We start from the raw sequence: 24,043 nt of genomic DNA, 5'->3' as shown, positions 1-24,043 counted from the left end.
GGAACTCATTTAATAAAATTAGTCCTCTTCTGAGATAAAACTTTACTTTCCTTAAAAAAAAAATTCCAAGAGGAATACCACCATGTATTTAAATGAAAGGAACCAGTTCTGAATATAGGAGATTTGTTTTATCAAAGGATTTTCTCCGAAAGAGCACTTTAGTTACCCATTACAATTTACTCAGTTTAAAACAATATTCATATGATTTGGAAATCATCCATTATGATTAAAATACGGCTACTGAAAGCCTAGATTTGTAGATCAATTATGGCCCCTGGACATGGTACTCAAGGTCTTTCACAAAAAGTGAGCCAGTGAAGCATCTTTTGAAAGTGACCTTGTAGAACCTTCAAATGACCCTTTGAAGAACAATGTGCAAAAGATCTGTTTTGGATGAACAGGGGGGATGCATACAATAAAGGCTTCAATTTAACACACAACTCTCAAATTCAGAAAAAAAAATATACCAGGGCTTAAAAAGGAAAAGAAAAAACCTCCTCACCAGGCAAAGGATGATAAAATGCAAATCTAAAGGTGCAAACCTGTGCAGAGATCATGAAGGTACAGGACTTGATGGGAAAGGAATGCTTGACCATTCTTATTTCAAGGAGAAGCTTCAGGCTGAACTGTTGCTTGGATATGCTAAGTTTTTTTTTTTTTTTTTTGGTAAATCAAGTAGTGCTACTGAAATCCGGTGCCTGATGGAGCAGATGGTGGAGGTCTTAGACTCTGGAACATTTATAGTGATGCTTCTGAATGCAAAGCACCAAGAATGGATTTCACAGGCTATGAATCTGATTTGATTTTGATGAGAACAGAGCCTCCATTTTCTCTGAACTTGAACCACACTGAAAGAAAGAATATGTGAATGATACAAGCTAGCTAAGAAAAGGAACATTTTAAATATTATTTCCATAAAGTGAAGTGACTAAAGCAAGTGAACACTTGCTTGTGTCATTATAGTATGTTAATAATATTTGTACATAATACCACCATCTTAACCTTATATAAAAGGTTAATGAAAGTGAAAGTCGCTCACTCATGTCTGACTCTGTGACCCCATGGACAGCAGCCCACCAGGCTCCTCTTTCCATGGGATTTTTCCAGGCAAGGATACTGGGGTGGTTTGCCATTTCCTTCTCCAGGGGATCTTCCTGACCCAGGGATCAAACCAGGGTCTCCTGCATTGCAGGCATTCTTTACCAGCTGAACTACCAGGGAAGCCCAATCTTATATAAGACTCCATCAGGAGCTTCCCTAGTGGTCCAGTAGTTACGAATCAGCCTTGCAGTACAAGGGACACCAGTTTGATCCCTGGTCCAGGGAGATCCCACATACTGCAGAGCAGTTAAGCTCCTGTGCCACAACTACTAGGCCAGAACTGTATACAGCCCGTACTGAAGTCCTCACACCTAGAGCCTGTGCTCTGCGACAGGAGGAGCCACTGCAGGGAGAAGCCGGTGCACGGCAACGAAGAGTAGCCCTAGCTCCTCATGACTAGAGAAACCACGTGCAGCAACAAAGAACCGCCACTGCCAACAAATAAATATATGAATCTTAAAAAAAGAAAAAGACTTCATTAGAATAGCTTAAAGTGAGTTAAAACGGATGATCAGAGCAAACAGATATAAATTTGTCCCATGACATGTCTTCCTCTCAGGTATGCGGGTCTAAACCATGAGAGGTCAGTGTGTGTGGTTAGTCATGTGCAGCTCCAGGCAGCCAGAGACCATTCCAGATCCACATTTTCTGAGGCTTTCTCCTTCTCCAAGATGCAAAGTTCAACAGAGACCATGGCAGGTATGGTGAAGAGGGAAAATGCAGAGAGTGGCTCCCAAGTAAACTGAGATTATTTACAATTTCATTTTATATGGTCAATTAATCTTTCTTTAGCCTCCTTTTCAGATGAACATGAACTACATACTAAAGGCACCATACTATGTTCTCCCTAAAACCAGCAGGTCTGTCTATGAAACTATGCGTCAACCAAAAAGTGTGAAGGGAAGGGAGGGCAGAACGCTATTTGCCTCCCAATATCTGTTCTCTGTATCTTCCAAATTTTTGGCTGGGCACATGGCAACCCACAAAGTTTGTATATCCTAGTTTCTCTGACAGCTAGGTGTGACTGTATCATTAAATTTTAGCCAATAGAACGTATGCAGAAGGATTTCAAATAACTTCTTTAAAGTGGTATGACACTATAAAATTTATCATCCAAACTGGGCCATGTAAAAGGGAGTAATAAAATAATTAAAACTTTGTACTTTTTGAAAATTTTGTAGAATTGCAATTAATGAAAACAAAGTTTCCATTGGAATTTTTCCCTACAGAAGGAAAGAAGGAATTGAACAAAATAAATGGTAAGAAATCAAATGCTCTACAAGATTAAAATGTGCCATTCTGTACTTGTGATTTGGATTATCTCACCTTGCAGGAAAACTCTTTTGGTGGTGGTGTATGTGTCTGTGTGTGTGTGTGTGTCACTCAGTTGTGTCTGACTCTTTGCGACCCCATGGACTGTAGCCTGCCATGCTCCTCTCTCCAGGCAAGAATACTGGAGTAGGTTGCCATTCCCTTCTCCAGAGAATGATCCCAACCCAAGGATCAAACTCAGGTCTCCTGCATTGCAGGCAGATTCTTTACCATCTGAACCACCAGGGAAGCATCTGATGAAACTTGTACTAACTAATAATTGATTTTATTATATTGGGGGACTTGTTAACTAGTTCTATTCAAAAACTACTTTCAAAAAATATACAAATTTTCAAACAAAATAAAAATAACATATATTCATGTATATTAAAATAAAAATAACTTTTTATATTGATTATATGAATACTAAAAAATAGTAGAATCACCATTCTTGGTACATATCCATATACTTTTTTTCTTAGCCATATCTGTCTCTAATATAGTGTCACTTGGATTTTTCTGAAGGATGTGTTTTTAAAAACATGTCATTTAAAAATAAAACCTCCAACAATATTCTCACAGCTGTACTCTGTAATTAATTAATTTGAAATTATTGACATTTTAAAGGATTCTTATTGGTAGATGACAATCCCATCATTGATGGTATTGGTAGATGACTGGTAGATGATAATTGGTAGATTTAACTGAGAAAGATGCTCTTTCTACAGGTTCTGAGTTACTTGGTTAAGTTCAGAGCAAATTTGCTAAATGGAAGAGATATTCAATTCTAATTTTCTTTTCATATTGAAAATTGTTAACTATTCCACCCCAGATATTTTCAAGGTACTGTATTTTTGCTTCCTTCAGAGTACCTTTCTTTGACAAATATTTTTATAAGACTAAACTTGTCAAATAATTTGACTATGATTCTTTTGAATGTTTTGCCAAAATTAGATGCAGCAAAATCTATATTTTCTCAATTTCATTTCATTCATATATGTGTATAATTTATTCAAAATAGGAGCACCACCAAAAGATTCTTTCTGCAAGGTGAAATATTCCAAATCACAAGTACAGAACTGCATGTTTTAATCTTGTAATCTTTATTCTTTGCATTTGAGTTCTTACCATTTATTTTGTTCAATTCCTTCTTTCCTTCTGTAGGAAAAAGTTCCAATGGAAACTTTGTTTTCATTAATTGTAATTCTACAAAAGTTTCATTGGGTACTTCATTTGTTGAACACTTGATTTCAGATTTTCAACTGAGTTTGAACAAAATGTCACCAAAACTATGATGACCATTTACAACAAAGTTCAATACCATCCTTGGACATAAAGATTTCTAAAATCTGACTAACGACAGGCAACAAAGAGAGAAGGCACATATATGTGGTGCTGAAGTATAGTTTTATACTCAGTATCAGCTATATCCCCCAAATCTTACAGTCCTGAGATCTGACTATAAAGATATTTGTTAGTTTTGGTAACAATAGCTTTTATTTCAATTAGTAGAATGTTGGTACTTGTTTTGATGCAAACATGAACTATGAGTATGCCTCAATTAGCTCCAACTACTCTATAAGTTTCTCAACATAGTTAAGATGGTCACTTTTATCAGAATACCGTGGTGTGTTTCGCTTAAATTTGTACTTGTTTTATTATTATGAGCTAACAATTTTCTTTCATGTTCAACTTTTAAACTGAATTTCCAGTCTCACTCAAAATGGCTTTACCTTTGATAGACTATACTTCCAAAAGTTTTACCTTGATTTCATGAATGGACTGAAAAAGAAAACATTTTTAGAATTAACAAAAATGATTTAATTACTTGAAGTACCTGACGACACACAACTGAAACTGGAATTATTTAGCTATTTGCAAAATTCTTCTAGCACTGGAGTCAACAAACTTAGAGCTACTGCTTTTGGTCAAAAATGAATGAAATTAATTTAGGGCGATAGTAATTTATCTCAACAAAAATTAGGCATTACAGAGTTGTATGTATATATACTTTCTTCAGCCATATGTGTTAAACCTTCATGTTTAGGAAGTCTCCCTAAAGTAACTACTAATTTAGTAGTAACTACTACTAATCTTGACAGTTTTTCAGCAGATTTGACTCTTCTCTTTTTCATGTGGTCAGTGACCCAACTATGGCCTCCACAGTGAACAGCAAACGTCAAGGAACATTTTATGCAAGTTATACTTTCCTTACTAAATTAACTTTTCCAAGAAATTGGGTGATACACCAAACAGCCAGCTGGGGCAGCAGTGTCAAATACTTCTATCACCTGAGACAGGAAGGAGCTTTAACTGTCTCTAGACATTCAGTGTACTTTGCATTAATAACTGTCCTATATTCTGTCCTTGATTGGGGTATCTGAAAGCGCTGGGGAAAGAGAAGAGTTATTGCTGATTTTCTTTCAGATTTAATAATACCTTAACATGAGAATTTCCCCTACAGTACATGGGTCCCACCTATTATTGGCCTATGTGAGACAAAAAAAATCGAGGCAGAGGCTGGGAGTAGAAAGCAGGGCTCTACCAATCCATCCATGCTGGTTTATTCTAATGTAATTATAAGTAACCATTCTCTGTTAAAAATAAAAATCTAGGACAAATGCTAAGTCAGATGGGATTCTGGGACAGCAGACTTACACAGAGGCTGTACTTGGGTGTCCAGAATGTGTATTTACTTGATCTTCAGTGGAGGAGATCGCCCTTTTCTGCCCTTCCTTCTCCTTCCCTCCTATTGACTGGAGTGAAGACATAATGGCAACTATCTTGGGCCACAAAGTGGTAAGATAAGAATGGCAGAGCAGTAAGATAAGAGGAGCCTGGGTTCCTGATTTTAGAATCACCTTGGACAATACGAACCTTGGACTGCATAGTCCCAGATAGTAATAGTATGTTTTTAAAAAAAAGAGAGAGAGAGAGGGAGAAAAAAATAAATTCTTATCTTGTTTTGGTCACTGTTATTTTATAGTCACACCAAATCCTAACTGATAAATAAGGACTACATCTACAGTCTTTCTAGAAAGCAGCTTGACAATATGCATTGAGAATACTAAAACTAAACCCTCTGAACCACTTCTAGGCACTTACCTTAAAGAAATAATCTGAAATGAAGAAAAACTGATGTGTAAAAATGTTTAATGCAAATCTATTTATGAGAGTAGAAAATTAGAAGCAACTTAAATGTCTCCAAATAAGGAATCTGGTAAATAAACAACACTACATCAAAATAACTGAATACTGTGCAACCATTAGGAAGCTTATGAAAAATGTTAATGATATGGGAAAATGCTCATGTCATATAAGCAATGGGAGAAAAAGGTAGGATTAAAGAAACCTTACATATGTTAAGTTTTCACTTATGCTACTCCCAAATCCACACACCCAAAGGTATGAATAAACAAATACAGACTGGAAGGAAATATATGAAAACAGTAACCTATAGTAATAATCTCTGGATAGTGAGATGATAGGTAATATTTATGACATCATCTTTATCCTGAGTATTTAACACTACCCTATAATTAACAAATAATTCTGTTACCAGAAAAAAAAAAAAAAAAAAAACCAACAACTGGAAATTAATTTCAAAACTCTTTCCTAGCATTTAACAGTTTTAACTGGTATTGATATTGCCATCATCATCATTATCCTCATCACAATTTTACTGAGCATCTATGTGTGTGGAGTTGGGGCAGCAGGGTGTCCAGACCTCTGTGTCTCCTGCAGTCAACCAAGAGCCACCCAAAGGCTGTTCAGATAAAAACAAACCCTGCCCAGTTTTACCTTAGTGTTCTGGAGCAGAGCGAGTCCATTGCAGGCATTTGCTAGAAGAAAGTCTCCACTTAGGATAGCTATTTTATTTCCAAATTGCATATCTTTCAGTGGCCCATCAGAAGATTGCAATTCATTTAAATTTACTATCCCACGATGTACTAGGAGAGCAGTATGGATAAGTTCTGTGATCTCTGCCAAACTTCTTTGACTAAAACACAAAGGTAAGATTTGTCTGAGTGTAAAGAATACCATCTTATCAGTACTGTCAGATTTCAACAACAAAATATTTTATAGATTAGTGTCTCTTTTTTCAGGTTATTCCTTTTTAATGAAGTTTTTTTCTATTGAGATATAACGGATACATAACATTATATTAGTTTCAGGTGTACAATATAGTGATTCAGTATTTGTACACACAGCTGACTCTTGAATAGCACAGAACTATGTGAGTCCTTTTATGAGGATTTTTTCAATAAATACGTAGGTAGTACACAATCTGAGGTTGGCTGAATCTGCAGATGTCGAACCACAGATACAGAGGACAGACTATGGGCCTTGGACATCCATGGATTTTGATATCTAAAGTGAGTCTGGGAACCAATCCTGTGGACACCAAGGGAGGACTGTATTGTGAAATGATCACCGCAGTAAGCCTAATTAAATCCGTCACCATGCATAGTCACATTTTCCCTGTGATGAGAACTTTTAAGATCTACTCTCTTAGCAACTTTCAAATACAATACAGTATTATTGACCACAGTCACCATTTACACACTATATCTCCAGTACATCATATCTTCATGTTTTTTTTTTTTTTCTTGATAATATGTAACTGCTGCTGCTGTGTCGCTTCAGTTGTGTCCAACTCTGTGTGACCCCACAGACGGCAGCACCAGGCTCCCAAGTCCCTGGGATTCTCCAGGCAAGAACACTGGAGTGGGTTGCCATTTCCTTCTCCAATGCACAAAAGTGAAAAGTGAAAGTGAAGTCGCTCAGTCGTGTCCAACTCTTTGTGACCCCATGGACTGCAGCCTACCAGGCTCCTCCATCCATGGGATTTTCCAGGCAAAGCTTGTTAACTTTTGACCACCTTCACCCATTTTTTTCTCCCTCCCTTGGCCCATCCCCACCCTCTCCCCCCAACCTCTGGCAACCACCAATCTGTTTTATGAGTTCAGCTTTTGGTTTTGCTTTTTTTTTTATATTTCACAAATGAGTGAGGTCATATAGTATTTGTCTTTGACTTATTTCACTTAGCATTTTGAAGTTTTGTGGAGTTTTGTTTTCTTTTTAAGGTTTCAAATGTACTTTATTTCTTCAATCATGCCATATTTTAATGGGTACACAGTGCTTTTACTTATTTGGCATCAATTATGAGTTCGTTTTGAGGCAATTCAGTATTATACCAGCTAGATGATTACTGATTTAGCTGGTACAATACTGCCAGTAGGGGACAGGGTCCAAAGTATTCTAATCTGTGCTGCTGCATATACCCATATAGCAACACAAAGTGACCCTACTAGTGTTACCATATTTGCACTGGAAACCAGATATACACTTCTGGTGTCTCTGTCTTAGCTGAATGCATCAAACTCAGGGAAACATCATGAAGCTGAAGAGAGAACTATGGCAACTGCAGCTGAGGGTTTGGTGTAACTTTGTATCAGTACCCTTGCAAAGGTGAATGAAGTTTTTATTAGAGACTTTTCCACTGAGTTATTTGGGAGCTGTAAGTGGATCCTGACACCTTCCTTCTCTCTACCACTCCCTATTCTCTATCCCAGGAGTCTCCAGGATTCCCCCAAGAGAAGATGACCAATAACAGCCACCCCCCACAGTTCTATTCAGATACTTTGTTTTCAGTGTAACTTCAGGATTTCTAAGAATCCTTACTAGTATCTTATAAAATTCCAACTTAGTTGGAAATGGAATTTGTGCCAGTCATTAGGCCAAACACTTTTACACATGATCACTTTTAATCTTAAATACAAGGCTATGGGATTTACAGAGGTGAACAGATGTGGTCCCTTCCTTCAAGGACCTTATCTTTCAGAATAAGAACCACGATATATACCTACAGTAGTAACTGTAATAAAGAAGACCCTTGAGGAACTTATAGTATAGGACTGTATCAGATGGCATTTCAGATGTTTGTTTTCTTGTTTATACTTTTTTATAGTTTGTACATTTTTCTAAAATGACAAAAGAATTACTTTATAATCATTAGAAAATCAACAATTACTAAAAATTTTAAACCTCATAACCACCCTATGAAGGTACTATTAATCTGTTATTTTACAAGGAGAAAATTGTTACACATAGTGTAATGACTTGCCCAAAGGCACACAGTAAGCAATACAGAGCTGGAAACACATTAAAATCTGTTACAAATGACCCCATGTGAACCATACTTCTTCATTTCCAGGTCCCTGTGTAATCCCCTCCACACTAACTTTGGACTTCACCATATGACTTACTTTGGCCAAAAAGATATTAGCAGAAGTGACATAGGCAAGGCCTGGTAAGTGTTTATGCATTAAGGCTTGTCAATGCGGTCACATGAATGATCCCAGAATGGTAAGAAATAAAATGGTTGTTTCAAGTCACTAAAATTTAGGATAGTTTGCTACACAGCAATAGGTATCTGATACAGAAACTGTACGTCTACGAGTGGGTGTTGTGACAACAAAAGCCTAAAATATATGTCAACGGCTTTGAGTCTGAATGTTTGGGGCTAGAGGTAAAGGCTGAATAAATGGCAAACTCTCAGCAGAATCTGGAAAGGCAGTGAGGAAACTTATTGGAGGAGAGAGCAAGGACATATGGTATTATAAGGGAGTGAAACAACCTGCAAAACTTGCCTGTGGTAACTTGAAAGATAGAAAATATATCTAAATAAAATCTTAAAAAGTAGGTTGTGAAAGTAGAGAGATCAGAAGCTATAACAAAGGCCCAAGGGACATGTAACAAAAGGATTCGACCTAAAGGTCAAATTTAAGGATTTGACCTAGAATAACAGCCTTAGAAAAGGAGACAAATATATATAAACCAATCAAATAATAAAAGACTCTTCTCTAAAAACAATGTACTACTAGTTTAACAACTATAAATTATATAAAGATGCAATAAAGTAAAGGAACCAAACAATTTGGCATCTACAAAGAAAAAGCATGTTTCTAATTTATTTCTTTGCTTAAAAAAAGTAAAAGAATATGTAAAAATGTTCCAGTGTACATAGTGTACCTGAATACAAATTGGGGAAGTAGGAAAAGAGGAACCAGTGAGTTAAACAGCTTCTGAAAAGAGTAAATTCATGGTTTAGATGAAAACCTCCCTACATCCCAAAGAAAATCACTGAGGATGGAGACTTAAGGACTATTGAGAAGTTAACAGAAAACATTTTTTTTTTAAGGGAGCTAACATGTAAAACTGTCCTTTAAAAGAGTAACTAAAAGAAACGAATAAAAGTGTATTTTATTGGTACCCTGCAAATGTATTCTAGTTTATAAAAACGTCCACTGCTACACTTCACAAAAATCAGCACAATGAGATTATGAGCAAGTATAAACCTCAAGAAGGGTTAAGCACTGGATAAATCTCTCATGCAGTTCAGCTTATGAAAGAAAGCAACAACCAGGCAAGTCAAAGTTGTAGGTGTTTTGAATTACTCTAAGGATGAAAATAAATTACTGGGAGCTTTAAATAAAGATATCCATAATCATAAAGCTCCATTCATGAAACAAATGGCAATCTAAAAGCCTCATGGCCAGAAACAACAAAAACAGTGGTAATAATGAGAGTAAAAACCATAATTTGTATAGTACCCACCATTCACAAAGAACTTTTACTTATTTTATCTACTTGTGATTCTAATTAACAGCATGTGTGGGGAGTTTAAATACCTGGTTGGAACATTCAGTTTATGAAAGACAAAGCTGGAACTCAGAGCCTCATGGTCATGGTGTCCAATGATGGTTTAAAATGTTTACTTACCTGATTAGTAAATGGGGGAGGGGGCAGAGTTACAAGGCTACCAAGATTGATAAATGCTCACCACAGACTTGTCCAATTTTCATCTTTCATTCTAAGCACTATAGAAGAAAACTTTTCTGGGAGAAAGTATGACTAGACTTGACTCTCTGTTACAGTAGCTGGAGAAAGTAATCAAGTTGTTTCCAAAATCATTTGGTTATACCAAAATAAGTGATTTAACTCAATCAGAGGGAGATAACAATTCTCTCTCTGCCTATAACAGACAGTTTGTGGGCAGGTCTTAAAACTCCCAGGTTGTTAGTCTTCTCATCTGTGAAAGGAGGGGAGCTGGAGAAAGTCTCTTCTAGTTCTAAGATTCAGGGATTTCTGTCCTAAATTTAATATTCAGCCCTAAAATTCTAAGATTTGGAAATTTAAAAAACTACTTAGACTGGTAGTTTAATAGTTATGTGTGTGCCTTGTTGCTCAGTCATGTCCAACTTTTTGGGACCCCATGGACTGTAGACCACCAGGATCCTCTGCCCATGGAGATTTCCAGGCAAGAATAATGATGGGATGAGGTGCCATTTCCTACTCAAGGGGATCTTCCCAACCCAGGGATCAAACCCACATCTCTTACATCTACTATATTGCCAGGCAGAGTCTTTAGCACTAGCGCCACCTGGGAGCCCAGTTAATACTGAAAAAAGACAAAATTATTGTGATGATTAGTACCTACTTTCTAAAGAAACAGAAATGAACTGATTGGTCATCTTGAAATCTGTCCACTCTAGTACTGTGCTCACAACTTCTAAGATTTTATCATTAGAAAAACAATTTCAGGCCACATTATACAACTTTTAATTTAGTGTTACAGCAGTGACAGTATGAAAGAGTCTGGGAATTTTTCCTTTTCATTATCTTATTCCTAGTTTAGCCACTGAAAGTAATCTAGTAAACTTTCAGTGTACTGGATTTTAAAAAGTATCTTATATAAAAGTATTCATACAATTTTATACATATATATTTTAGTACTCAGGTATTTTTTCATGCTAAATCTTGATTGGATAAAAGTCATAAGTGAATACTGCTTATGTTAAGTAATCAGAGTAAAGAAGTAATTACTACATTGAATGTAACCCTGAGGATTAACCAATATTTTTACAAGAACTTTCACCAGATTACTTTCTTTCAATTATATGTTAAACAACTTAATCTGCTTTGATTCATATTCTTCCAACATTTCTCCAAATTGTTTAGCATCCTAAGCTTTGGATATAAGAGGACAGACATTGCTAGTTACCTATTTCCTCTCTCCTTCCTCACTACTAACATACCTGTGGCTGTATTTGGAGAGACAAAGTACTCATTTAAAAAACTCACCTCCCCAAAATCCCCTGAGGCTAGAGGTGATCCTCTAGCACAGTTTGGCCAATGAATGTAAGTAGAAGTCCACTAGGTGAGTCTCTGAGAAATCTACTGAGTTTCTAATATAAGGGAATAGATTCAGAGGGCATGCACCTTTGGCATTTTGAGCTTACCCCTTCCTCCTGTTTGGAATATGGCTCAGCTGCTTGGGGGCACCATAGCAACTTTAAGCATCTCAAGAGAGCCCGCAACCTAAGGATGGCAGAGCAAGAAGAAATGACAAGCCTGGACCTCTGGTGATGTCTTAGGGCTACTCTAGCTCTGATGTACCTATCTTTACACTTCTTGATATCTGAGATAAATAAATACCACTTTCCTTTAAGCTACTGTTTGTTGGACTCAACTCCTAAAAGATGCAGTCAATAAAAACTATATCACAAAAATATGTTTATATTTCTGCACTCTGATTTTATTTACCTAATATTATCTCTTGGAGATAGTTTCATGTTATTTACAAATAAAATCTCCTTGCTCTATTTAACATCTCTTCAGAGGTCCATTGTATAGATGTGCCATACTTTTGCTGCTATAGGGTGAATGAGAAGTAAATTTTTGTTTAAGAAATTTTTAAGAATCAGTCCATGCACCACTTTTAGGAAGTCTTTCCTCACTTCCCCAAGGTTAACTCTTTCTGCACTTAAAAGCCTTTGAACATAACTCAGTCATTTGTTGTACTATGCTGTAATTATTACTTGAGCCATCTTTCTTCCTGCCACCTCTCTTTCTCCCAACACTATAAATGATACTACCCTATTTCCCTAGGCTGCCTATAAATATCTTTAAAATTAATAGTTCTTTACTTAGTAATCAATTTTATAAAGGTAGAGGGAACAGCCATCACTCTTGAGTTTCAAAAGATAAGGAATGATGTAAACTAAAAAGTCAGATTTACAGACTCAGAGTTGGAAGTGACCCCAGAGGTCAATTAAGCTCAATTAGCCCCTTCCAGGGATGAGTAATAAATTATACAGGCGTCAAGTCTGCTGATGAACAGTTTTATCAGAAATTGTTCCTAATATTAACTTACATGCTAAGATGCTTTAGTCATGTCCAACTCTTTGGGACCCTTTGGACTATAGCCCGCCAGGCTCCTCTGTCCATGGAATTCTCCAGGCAATAATACTGGAGTGGGTAGCCATTACCTTCTCCAGGGGATCTTCCTGACCCAGGGCTTGAACCCAAGTCTCCTACATTGCAGGCACATTTTTACCATCTGAGCCACAAAGCCAGTTTGGAAATATTAACTTGAAATCTCTAAAAATGTTTTACACATTTAAGTTTGTGTTAAAGTAACGGAAGAGTCAATAGTGTTTCATCACTCAGGCAAAGGAGATAAAAGACAATACAGTCTCCTTTCTTATTCTATTTTTTCCTTTTTCTTCCTCTTCCTTGCTTGCTTTTCTTTTTGAGAGGTCTATGATATAGTAAATAAAAAATATTTCCCCTTTGAAATAACAGATGTTTACCCTTTGCCATTTTCAACAATTTTAAGATGTATTTCTTGAAAAAACTTTATTTGTGGATTTTCAAATATAACAAAAGTTGAAAATGTAGCATAAAGAACCTCTGTGACCCTAATCTTGTTTTAGTTGCATCTTTCACTCTCCGTCCAGATTATTTTGAAGCAAATGTCAGGTTATCATGTCATTCCGTCCGAAGATACTTCAAATATCCTATTTTTAAAAATGCCTAATAGTGGAAGTGGCTCCCACTTACTAAATTACTTTGAGCCAATTAATTACAGTATGCTGAGCAACTTTGTATAAACTTGCAAGCATAATAATAGTTCGATTAACAGATTAATAAATAAAATAATGTAAAATTCACAAAAGCTCCTCTGAGGTAAGCATTATCTCTACAGCTTCCTTCAGAAGGAAGCTGGGTGGGCAGAGTAAGTAACTTGCTCAAGTCTACCTAGGAGGTAAACTGCAGACCTGGAGCTCAAGGCCAGGGCTCTCTGATTCCAAAGCCCAAAACACAAAATATACAAAATTCCAGGTTCTTCTGAAAGTTTAAAATGGTAGGCAAGAGTCACTTATTTAAAGTCATTTTATTTGAGCCCTAAAAGATTTTTTTTTTAAGTTGGAAAACTGATTTTTATGTTCATGTGGGAAGAATTTGAAAATTACAAAGAAAATCTTAGAAGAGGCTGTCATTCTAGATTTTAAAACTTATGAAGTTATTGCAATTTTAAAAATAACAGAAACACCATGAGAACAAACTAATAGATTAGTGGGACAAATTCCAGAAAGACGTAACATTTCCAATTGTTAGAGAAGAGATGGAATATTCTTACATACAAAAAATGTTGGGGCAACTGGCTATCTAGTAAGGGAAAGAATAATGAAGTTAGATCTCTATTATATTCCATGGATAAAAATATTAATATATTTAGATAAAGCTAATATATAAATGTGAAAAACAAGACTGTAATTTTAGGAAAACATTCTTATGACCTTGGAGTGAGAAAGCCTTGCAAAATAAAATAGAAGTCATAAGTTATGAAGAAAATAATGAATAAAAATGAGTGGCTAAAATATACAAAAATGTTTATATAATAAAATACAGGCTGAAGCAACACAGATTTGAAGTAACACATTTGCAGCACACACAACAGGCAAAAGATTACATTCAAAATACATGTGGAGCTTGTCCAAATTGGACAAGAAATTAATAGGAAAAAGATAAACAGCTTAAGAACAAAATGGGAAAGGATATAATGAAGTAATTCCAGAAGAAACACAAATGGCCAAAACCATATAAAATGATGCTTAACTAATAATTTGGAAATGGAGTATTATAAGAATAATGAGATAATATTTTTAGTCCATTAGCTTTGCAAAAATGAAAATGATTAGAAATGAGGCAAGCAGGAAGATAAAGAAACCATGAGGTCATCACTTTGCTCCTTTGCTCATGACCCTCCAGTGGCTCCCCATCTCACTCCGGAATAAAACCAAAGTCCCAACAATGGATTCCAAGGACCAACACAATCTTCCCTTGAACCTTTACCTCTTACCTCTCTGACTTCATTTGCTACTCTTTTCCTCTTTGCTCACTCTTCTCTAGCTACATTAGCTTCCTTGGTGCTCCCTGAACATGGCAAGCTTGTTCCTACCATAGGGCTTTTGCACCTTCCTCTGTCTAGACTAATCTTCCTTTATATATTTGCAAGGTTTAGCCACTTGCTTTCTTTAGGTCCCTTCAAAGTGTACCTGAGCAGAAAGTCTTCAGGTGCTACTGTGCCAGGTTCCAAACTTCAAGAGGACCAAAGTTCCTTTGCTACCCTATGAATCTCTTCATCTGGCTACTGGTTCTTATGCTTTAATTTTGTTGCTGTTCAGTTGCTAAGTCAGTCCGACTCTTTGCAACCCCATAACTGGAGCACACGTGGCTTCCCTATCCTTTACTATCTCCTGGAGTTTGCTCAGATTCATGTCCATCGAGTCAGTGATGCTATCTAACCAGCTCATCCTCTGCTGCCCCCTTCTCCTTTTGCCTTCAGTCCTTCCCAGCATCAGGGTCTTTTCCAATGAGATGGCTCTTCGCCATCAGGTGGCCAACGTATTGGAGTTTCAGCTTCAGCATCAGTCTTTCCAATGAATATTCAGGGTTGGTTTCCTTTAGGATTGATGCTTTAATATCCTCAGTAATAAACCATTCTTCAAATCCCTTCTTTGCCCTTCTCTCCACCATGGGGAGGCTCACCCCCTACACTCTGCATCTCCTGAGCTCCCATACAGCTGGGTTCCACTAAGATTGGGAGTTGACAGAAGGAAACTGGAGTTTGGGAGCAGAGAGAGAGATTTATTTCTTCTCTGCTGCCTCCATGTCTATGGATCTTAAACAGATGGTCTTTCCTTCACAACTTCAGCTGTGATTCTGAAAACATCATTTCCACCCTTGTTCCATCAGCCTCACAGAGAGGAGAACCAAGAAGAACTAATCTTGCAGCCTCCAGAACAAAACCCACCACCACAGAAAGTTAAACTAAATGAAAAGGCACAGGATTATGTCCCAGATGAAGGAACAAGAAAAAAAAAAACCCACAAAGTGCACACGACCAGTAAGGCCTTCTCTGTCTACTCCATTTACAACAGCAACCTTCCATTCCAGTCAGCACTCCCTAGCTCTACTTCCTGTCTTTTTTTCCCCGCTCCACAGCACTTAAACTAGTTATTTCATCTGTATTTTGTTTCTCTCTCCAGGGCCCCACAGAAAGAAAGTTCCACAAGAACAAAGAATAGAGAAAGTAGGGAGGAAACCTGATAAGAGCAACAGAATTCCTTACATGTACTTCAAAAATACCAAATTATCAAAATAGCGATAATAAAAAGAAACAATATATGCTTTAACACTAGGTAAAAGGTACTTTCATGGTGATAACTTTTAACTGTCAACTCTGAATTTAAGGTTTTCCATGACTGCAGCAATTGAAACTGATCTTGCTTCATTCTATCATACATGAATGAGAATTCTGATTTTAAAAATGGTGACTAAACCCAGAATCTCAAACCTGTAGGCTGTAGTAATGGTGACTTCCAAATAGAGATCAAGTCACAGGTTCAAGCACTGAAATACTGACCAGGCCTTCTTCCAGCTCTGACCACACACACTGAGCAATCCTAAAAAAGACTGGGAGCTCTGTATCTCTTTTAGGAAAGCTAACCTGACAGTCTAAGTTAGAATACATAGAAAAGAGGCAGAAAGCAAACAGTCTTTGCATCTAGTCTCATTCAAATGATTAGATATCTAAGCAATGTCAGAATCTTTCTATACCATGAAAACAAGATCTCAAAGTGAGGGTAAGAAAAGACAAAATCCTTAAGTAGTACTTCAATGAGAACCTTTAAAATAAACAAAAGTAAAGTTCTCTCATATTCAATATTGTAATTTTGAACTACTAATAGTTTTGCAGAAATGATTTTTAAATAATTCTAACTTAACACAAAGATTTATCCCTCTTGATTAGTTTCCATAAGAGAAAGTTCAGTATTTTTAAAACTTTTAAATAAAATTACATATATTTAATGTGTACAACATGATGCTTTAATAAACATATAGTGAAATGATTCCTACAGCCAAGTTAATTAACATATCCATCTCCTCACAGTTACTTGAAAAACAAAGGGGGACAGTTCAGTATTGATGTGTTCTGTAATTAATTCCCTCCATTTCATGGGGTCGCAAAGAGCTGGACATGACTGAGCGACTGAACTGAAGCGAACTGATGATACCTGCCAACAATCTACAGGGAGGTGAGCTGCCTTCAGTGGTGGTACTCATACTTGAGAAAGCAGAAGATGCAGGGACTCAGCAGGGGTCATAATAGTTACTACTAGAAATCAGCCAACCAAAAAAATCTGTAATACGGTTTCTCTTTATGCATGAACATAATAAAGTTCTGCTTAGTGATCATCTAATACACCTGTGAAACTAATAAACCATAACCAAGCTAGGTAATTTACTGCTCTTAAGAACATTTTAAGAAACATTATTTTGAAAAACTAGACACAACTTGACACTGTCACATAATTATCTTGCAGGTTACCAAGATGCTTATTCTAAGGAGAGGTACAGCTAACCCAAGAGTATGTGGTTTCTGGAAAGGCTGCTGGGCTGGGCTGCTCTCTGCCAGAGAAGCCAAGGGCAAGCGTAGCGAGGCCTCCTTAGCTAGGTCCCTAAAAGTACTTTCGGGTTTGCATATTACAAAAGGGGTTAAAAATACTTGAGACTACCAAAAAACCTAACAAGACATCTGGGTGCTGCGGCTGTCACCGTCAGGACAGTCCTTGGAGGGAATGCCCATATCAATTCGGTTTATCAGATGGACAGCTGATCAACATTAAACAGATTTGCTCTGGGCAGACTGAGCTGAGCTTCCTGACATGAATTCCAATGAGAGCCCTCTGCACTCTACCACTGAGCTCTGCCATTTTTTACTGCTGCAGCTCCCTGGACATATGGGAATCCCTAGTGATGAGCACATAAAGCTGCCTCTAACTCAAGTGACGGCTCATTTCCCCCGGTTGAAGGCAGACATTAATATCCTGAGGAGATCAGACCCGCCTCTCTGACCCCCATCTACTGAAGCAAAACCACTGTCCTATTTCTTCATTTAATAAGCTTTTAATGAAGAAAAGCAAAATCCCCTCTCTGACTGCAGCACAGTTCACATGAAATGGTTATACAAATACATCTGATGATTCTGTGTCAAAGTTTCCAAAAAACCTGGCCCCCTCCTCGCTGGAGTGTAGATTCTGTCACCTGCCCCCCTACAGTGCCATTCTTTCTGCTGAAATACAGGAGTTTGGTTCTCTGCTCTGATAATTATGAGCCATCGCTACATTATGGCAGGTGGAGGATTAAAGAACTGGTTACGAAGAGCAAGCTGGTGTTTCAATTTTCAATATAAACCTTTCTTCGAAGATTCATCATTGAGTTATGAAATTTCCTACAGGCTCAATCAGACTGGGAGAACAGTTCAGTGAAACCCAGACAGTACACCAGAAAATGCTTGGGAGCTATATTAGAATATGAGTAACCTAAAAATATTTAGTGAATTGGAGTTGGCATACATACTTTGGTTTTAGGAGTGAGATGGCAAACAAAGAAGATATGCAGATTTTTACCTGTGATTCTTGGAAACTGTTTAAAAATAAGGGGACTCAGAATCATTACTGAACTTTAGTGCTGGATCCACTGCCTCTTGCCAGGGCTCTGTGAGTTCTGAACTGTTCATGAAAGACTGCGGTTTGAGTTTTCTCTTCTTTTGAAAGCAAGTAGGGGTTAGGAGAAATGCGAAGGCTGCATGTTAAATGGGGCACAGGAAGCACTGTGGGAGGGAAATGTCATTCTGCAAAGACCTCTCCAACTGAATAACAGGAGGCAATGATGTCTGAAAAGGGAACCTTGGCAGGCTTCATTTAGACCATGAAATGTGTCTGAGGCTGGGAAAAGTGAAGGTAAGGTGAGCATAAAGTGGAAAAGATTTGTTTCGTATGAAAAAAGGTGTCAGGATATAGGTATATAATGACATGCTTTAAATCTGATGACTTACACTGGCTATCTAATCAACCTAGGAATCTAGAGCCACAGATCCTAAATGTTACCCCAAATATTTTGTGTATGGTGGGTCCCCATATGTTTAAACCATAGACAGTAAAAACCATGGGGAGGTACTCAGTGTGCAGGTTAAGGAACAATTCATAACCTACTACAACCCAGATAGTTTGATTTTTTAAAACAAAATCTCATTTAATCTTCACCAAGTTTAGTTCTTAACTCCATTTTATAGATAAAGAAATAGATTTCTACTGGGGAAAGAAATGTCAGAGAGCCTCTCCAGGAAATACTACCCAAGAGAGGGAAAGACAGGAAGATTTAACATCAAATGGCATTTCCAAATATCACTTTAAACAATTAGATCCTACAAAATACTCTTGTTACCAAGCATAAAGCTATTTTCAGATCACATATATGGCTATAAAAACTCGTAATATGGTCACTGAAAGCTACTTCATCTTCTTTTTTTTAAAAACAGGTTTGTTGAGATTTAATTTATATATCATAAAATTCACCCATTTTTAACTGTACAATTCACTGAATTTTACTATTTACAGAGTTGTGAAACCATCACCACAACCAAGTTTTAGAACATTTCCATCACCCTAAAAAATAAACCTGATGCTCATTTAGAGTCATTCCTTATTCAGGTTCTTTGTTTTGATTTTTTGTTTTCAAATATTTGAAGTTTTAAATTAATTATAAAGAGCACCAATTATAAAATGGAAATGTCAATATACTTTTACTAAAATATAATACAATCTATGACAAAGAGTGAAATGTCCACATGATATACATGTTCTTCAAACCCAAATATAAGTGACAGATCTATCAGGTATCAGAAAGTAAAGTTTGCCTTTTAAAAAACTGACTATAAGGTATCTCAAAGGACATATGCAGAAAATGGTATCCATATACAACTTTCAAGCAAATTACTTTAAAAGGTTAATGTACACGGTTTGTTTATTCATCAAAAATTTCCGAAATAAACAAACAAAAAACCCATATTACTTTATAATCATACCCCACATCCCAGGCAACTCTTCAGTTTCACATTTCTCCTTTAGTGTGTTTTTGTTTACATCCAAAGAAACAACACATACAAAGTAATGAAAAAGTTTGTGAATCACAATTGAGATGTGATAAAAAGCTATCTCCATTTCTTTTTTTTCAAATTACACTACTGTATTTAATTTTAGTATGGACTTACTGTGTGTTCACCAGAATGAAAATCCTTGACTACTGATTTCAAGTGAAACAAGCATGCCACCTAAATTTCTTTTTCATAGGAAAAGTGGTACAGGAAGATTAAAAGATAGGATTATGGACTCTGTGGGAGAGGGAGAGGGTGGGATGACTCGGGAGAATGGCATTGAAACATGTATAATATCATATAAGAAATGAATCGCTAGTCCAGGTTCGATGCAGGATACAGGATGCTTGGGGCTGGTGCACTGGGATGACCCAGAGGGATGGTACGGGAGGAAGGTGGGAGGGGGGTTCAGGATGGGGAACACATGTACACCTGTGGCGGATTCATGTTGATGTATGGCAGAACCAATACAATATTGTAAAATAAAAAAATAAATAAAAATTTAAAAAAAGATAGGATTAAAACTCACCTTTAAACTTTCATGATAGTTAAATGGACTACTTACAAAAATAAATCATACAAGTCAGATGAAAGCATACTTTTATGAAGTGAAGTGAAGAAGTGAAGTGAAGTGAAGTCACTCAGTCGTGTCCGACTCTTTGCGACCCCATGGACTGTAGCCCGTCAGGCACCTCCGTCCATGGGATTTTCCAGGCAAGAGTGCTGGAGTGGGTTGCCATTTCCTTCTCCAGGGGATCTTCCCAACTCAGGAATCGAACTCGGGTCACCCGCATTGCGGGCAGATGCTTTACCGTCTGAGCCACAGTAAAAAAAAATCCAAACAATATAAAAATATATTGAGCTACACTGTTCAGTATGGTAGATGCTAACCACATGCAACTATTAAGGACTTCAAACATCACTGGTCTGAACTTGGATGTGCTTAAGCATTAAAGACTTAGTAAAAAAAATTCTCAGTAACAAATGCTTTATATTGATGATATTAAAATGATAATATTTTAGCTATGTTAGCTGAAATAAAATATATTATTAACAATAATTTTACTCATTTATTTTCTTTTATATTTTTAGTGTGGTTACTACCAAATTTAAAATTATATTCCTACGAGGTCCTACCAGGTTCATTATCCCTTCATCCTACTTCCTTCTCCAGGAGTTATCTGTCTTACAGTTTGGCACATTTTCTTTCAGACTTTTTTTTTTTTTTAATGTAAACATGTTTACAGAGACTTCTAAGACCACATTACTTTTGGCTGCACCTTCCCCACCCACCTCTAGTTATCTTTGCCTTTCCCAGTGTCTAACCATGACTTCTCATCCTGGCCTTCTGGACCCACAGTGCTCACTTCTACTCCTGGAAAGGCAAGTAACATGCTTATTTAAATAAGCACACATTTTAAGAATATAGTTTTTAAACAAACAACTAACAAAATATACTTTCAAAGGATGGCCAAGTGTGCACACAGTTCTGCCAATCTTGTATTTGTGATGTGCAAGGCACTGTGCCTGGTGCTGCCCTTACCCCATAAACACACTGGAGTACTTACTATTCCCAAGGAGCTTAAAGCCAGCAGGGACAAAAAAACAAAACCAAAAACAACAAAGCCACCGTATATTAATGCGTATAAATGAAATCTAGAAAAATGATACTGATGAACCTATTTGCAGGGCAGGAACAGAGACGCAGCCATAGAGAAAAGGCTTGTGGACACAGTGAGGGAAGGAGAGGGTGGAATAAACTGCGAGAGCAGCATGGAAACATATACATTACTCTATGGAAAACAGACAGCCAGTGGGAATTTGCTGTATGATGTGGGGAGCTCAAACCTGGTGCTCTGTGACAACCTAGAGGGATGGGATGGGGTGGGAGGTGGGAGGAAGGTTCAAGAGGAAGGGGACATATGTCTATCAATGGCTGATTCATGTTGCTGTATGAAACCAACGCAATACTGTAAATCAAGTATCCTCCAATTAAAAGTAAATTGCAAAAAATCCCAACAAAGCTAGAAACAGAGACATCTGAACAAGCCCCCTGTTCACCTCAGAAAAATACATTAACTTTATGAAGGGATAAAACTATATATTCCAAATAGTAAACATTTTATTCATGCTTTCAACTGAAATACAAGGCAGCATCTTAAGAAGTCTGAATTTAGATAATTAAATGGAAGGAATTCCCTGGTGGTCCAGTGGTTAGAACTCATTGCTTTCAAAGACATGGGCCCAAGTTTGATCCTTAGTCAAGGAACTAAGATTCTGCAAGCCACCTGGGGCAGCCAACAATTAAAAAAGAATTAAACAATGACCCTGAAGCTCATCTGATACACTTCCAACCCATAGACAAGCAGTTCTATTCCAAAGACATTTTTTGTAGGCAAGCAATTGAGAGTATGGCTGCCTGTATTATTGTGCTTATTCTGAGCAAACTCTGCAATGTCTAACTTTCCAAGTAATCTGATCTTTTCCTCTTCTTATGGGCTCTATCTTGCCTTTCACGTTTTTATACATTTTCACATTTAATCATCTTGGCACTCTGTTACCATTTTTATCTTCCCCACCCAGTAATCTAGTTAGTTCTTATGTCCACAGCACAATTTTCTCAAAGGATACCATCTTCCTTTCACCACTCTACATTCTAAGATATTCTTTCAATCAAGTCCAATCATTTAAAGAGTAATCTAAGCCTACAGTAATCATTTTAAAAATACTGATCCCTCTTTTTTTCTTTATAAATGTGTAAGTTTTAAAAATAAGAAGGCTGTAAAGAAGAGTAAGATAAACCTGAAATAACTGAGTATAAGTCACCAACTTTCCTTATTAAAAAGCTTCCTGATAGTTGATGATATCAAATGGTTCACAAGCTAATTGGGAAGTCAATGCTCAACAAAATGTAGTAAGAAATGAGAAAGAGTTATTTAATAGACACTCACTCAATTCAGATTATATTTACTTCCACTACAATAAACTATGTTAACCTTAATATAAATATAATAACATGAAATAGCTCACTCCTGAGTTAAGTTAAAATATAATAACATGAAATAGCTCACTCCTGAGTTAAGTTATGGGAGAAAAGCTTTAAGAGCAATACTTTGACTATCTGTAACTCAAGTCAGAATAGGTGAAAATTGAGAAAACTGTTAATCTGGGTTATCTGATTATCACCATTGTCAGTAAAATTATTAATAGAGTACCTACTTGCCAAACCCCAGAAATGTAAATTATAAAAGTGTTTTTTGTTGTTGTTCTATCCATGAGTGTGTATCAAAGTATGAGTACACATGTATTCTTTCTCTTAACATTGTTTAAGACATGGTCTGTGCCCTGAAGACTCACAGTTTAGTTGCATATAGACTACAATGACAAAAAAAACTAACAAAAAAATCTATATAGCATAGGATAAGTGTAAAATGAATGCCACAGTCTGTTGCTATAAGGATACACAATTATAATCATTGAAGATACGGGGGGAGAACGGGAAGGCTTCATGGAAGAGGTAACAGGAGAGCTGGGCTTTTCTTGATCAATGAGAACAAGGATGTTGCTGCTCATCCCCTACTGTGCCCTGCATGGCTGCCATAGCCCCACCGTGCCACGTGTGGCTGCCACAGCACTGCTGGGGGTTATCTGTATGAGGTGGGGGGTGAGGGGCGAAGAATGGCTCTCCAGTTGGCTTGCTGATACTACTGATGCTGCTGGCCCCAACAGGTTTCACCGCCCCTGCCAGACAATAAGCAAAGTCGACTGCTGCCATGGAATAGTTCGAGAATGGCTGCAGACAGAAAGAGGAATATGGATGAAGCACAGGTTTAGGACAAAGGCTTGGGTATCTTTTCTCAGGGCTTGAGAGGAAAAGAAATGAGAACAATACAAGAAAGGAGGAAAAAAGTTCAGGAACATCCTCCATCCTCCGGCCACAGCCCCAAATGACTTGGATAAAGTAAGGAGAACAGAATTAACTCAGATTGAAAGCAAATAAATGAATAAGCTAACTTAGCCCTTTGTCTTCAACTTCATTCTAAAGAGAAGAATGCAGTGAAGATTTTATCAGAGGAGGTGATACAGAAAACACCCTGGCTTGCCCTTTTAGCAAGCCCTCCTGAAAGATAAAAATGTACCCACAGTTCAGCCTCCCTGGGTCTTAGGTTTAGGCATTTAGATAGTTCCTAATTGAACTGCCTTCAGACATAAAGGTCTTGCCCTTCTCCATAGGAAAGGACTAATAAGCTAGGAGACCCAAGAGAGGGTACTGAGAGAGGG

The 24,043-nt window shown here is 37.1% G+C and overlaps 1 protein-coding gene across 2 annotated transcripts in view; it reads right to left on the bottom strand.

The window, feature by feature from the left end:
- Positions 1-24,043, bottom strand: part of PDSS2 (decaprenyl diphosphate synthase subunit 2) — a 263,125-nt gene that overhangs the window by 100,767 nt on the left and 138,315 nt on the right. For both annotated transcript variants that reach the window (XM_040238568.1, XM_040238569.1), the window contains exon 3: positions 6,214-6,412. In XM_040238568.1, coding sequence (XP_040094502.1) covers positions 6,214-6,412 — 199 coding nt within the window. The remainder of the gene's footprint in view (positions 1-6,213; positions 6,413-24,043) is intronic.

The sequence above is a fragment of the Oryx dammah genome, unplaced genomic scaffold, assembly GCF_014754425.2.
Source record: "Oryx dammah isolate SB20612 unplaced genomic scaffold, SCBI_Odam_1.1 HiC_scaffold_4, whole genome shotgun sequence".
Classification (NCBI taxonomy): Eukaryota; Metazoa; Chordata; class Mammalia; order Artiodactyla; family Bovidae; genus Oryx; species Oryx dammah.
Note: the sequence above shows the minus strand (reverse complement) of the source record. Positions and strands in the feature narration are given on the sequence as shown.